The 1,898-nt window shown below is 34.4% G+C and overlaps 1 protein-coding gene across 1 annotated transcript; it reads right to left on the bottom strand.

Moving 5' to 3' along the window:
- Nucleotides 1-206: 206 nt before the first annotated feature.
- On the bottom strand, nt 207-1,584 carry LOC136814935 (melanopsin-like). The gene has a single exon (XM_067071361.1). It carries the CDS (start codon nt 1,528-1,530, stop codon nt 628-630), a length of 903 nt encoding a protein of 300 aa, XP_066927462.1. The 5' UTR covers nt 1,531-1,584; the 3' UTR covers nt 207-627.
- Nucleotides 1,585-1,898: the final 314 nt, after the last annotated feature.

The raw sequence follows: 1,898 nt of genomic DNA on the forward strand, positions 1-1,898 counted from the left end.
GTAAATTTCACGATTTTTTTATCTCGCTCGCGAAAGTTTTTGTTTACGAAAGTTTGTACGCCTTAAAGCTAAAGTACCCTGAAAATTTGAGCAGGTATTAAAAGGACTATCACTTTCTTTCAAACGCTCTTTATACATTTAAAACCCTCTTAATTTGGTAAAAACATACAAGGAGCGAATTCCCATGGTTATAGTTATTTTTCTTTTCGATGATGCACGTCTAAATTGACATACGTATAAAAGTGGTATATCTTTGAAAAGTGCTTTGAGTAAAAAAAATATATCAAAGATTTTAAAATTAATCTGTAGCTCTTTTCAAAATTGAAAATATTTTAAAATTTGTTATATAATAACTACAATAAAATTATTGATAAATAGAATTCGGTAATCCTAATTTTATTTGAGCCCTCTTTGTTTGAGCATTTCATTTTCCTCGATACAGCTCATTCAATGTTGGATATTTTACAGTAATTTTTGTGATGGTGAGAAGCCTTGCAATCCAATTTGCACCATTTCATTTATGGATCCATCGAAAATCGTATCGTTCAAAAGTTTCGAAGTTCTACGTCAATGGTACTGTACAAACTTCACTGTCGAGTCTCTCCACGCTGAGTACCAATCATAAATTTACTGAACAACAATGGAAGGTTGGTTATCATACAAATTTTTGTTAGGAATGACGTAAGCGACGAAGAAAATTGGCATCAACGAGGTTGAGACAACTGGAATAGTCGCAACCAACAATCCAAAGTTTGGATGAATTAAGAAGTAGCTTGAAAATAAGCTTTCAGCAACATAAGGTGTCCAGGAAGTCAAGAAAATGGTGACTGCGTATTGGATTTGTTGTTGAGCTCGTTTTTCGAATGTGTCGTAAATTTCTTGTTTTGTCTTTTCCATAGCTCCTTCATTGTCAGTAACTGATTTGTCTCCATTGATCTCTAAAGATTTGAGAAGGACGTTGTAGACCAGAGCTGAAACAGGGATCACAAAGATGAATGAAGCAATGAAAGCCAAACTGAAACCACCATGCGGCGGCCAGTCCACTCGACAAGCAGCTTTACGCGTGATGAAGATATATTTGCTCCATAATAAGGATAAACTGTATGAGAGAGTTGTATGTGCAATGACAAAACCAAGCACTAATGGATTCAACGAATTCTGTGCAGGATAGCCAGTACTGGAAGCGTTTCTACGGAGTCTTGCGAATCGATCTGAAGCAATAGTGGCGAGTGTGGATACCGACACAATAATGAAAATGACACTATTCAATCCATTAGCTTGACACCATTTGTCAACAAATTTCCAATGTCCTGTCTGAATAACATCCATGAATTTTGTAACGTCTTTCAGTGTCACTAGAATGTCAACACAAGCCACATTGCAGACAATAATAGCAGTTGAAGTGCTTCGAAGCCATCTTTTATTGTAGATACGATATATGGCAAATAAATTGAGTAAAATACAACTCAATGAAAAAGCAAGGATTGCTGATGAGATGTGTTTACTATAGGATAATACAATCCATTCCATGATTTGTTATATCTTTGTCTTCTTCTGTTCTTTTCTATCTAATGAGAACTGAAATAAGAAAAACGAAAAGTATTTTATAACATGTTTTTGATTTATTATAATACAGAATAAGAGTTGACTGATCTTTTGTTTACATTGTTTATACTGAAGCGTTCTCTAATTATGATTTGCATGCAAAATTTTGAATTGCGCATCGCGTTAAACATTTTCACAAACTTCGAATGATTTTTAGACCAACTGTTAAAGAAACTTCACCTTTATGTTTGAAACAGTATGTATTCATGCTGGTTTCTGAAAACTATGATTAAGTCAGGTTCACCGAGACATACTGTAGGATAGATGATCGAATAAAACCTCGGGGAGAAAGT

Source organism: Clytia hemisphaerica, unplaced genomic scaffold, assembly GCF_902728285.1.
Source record: "Clytia hemisphaerica strain Z4C2 unplaced genomic scaffold, Clytia hemisphaerica genome assembly, whole genome shotgun sequence".
Lineage (NCBI taxonomy): Eukaryota > Metazoa > Cnidaria > Hydrozoa > Leptothecata > Clytiidae > Clytia > Clytia hemisphaerica.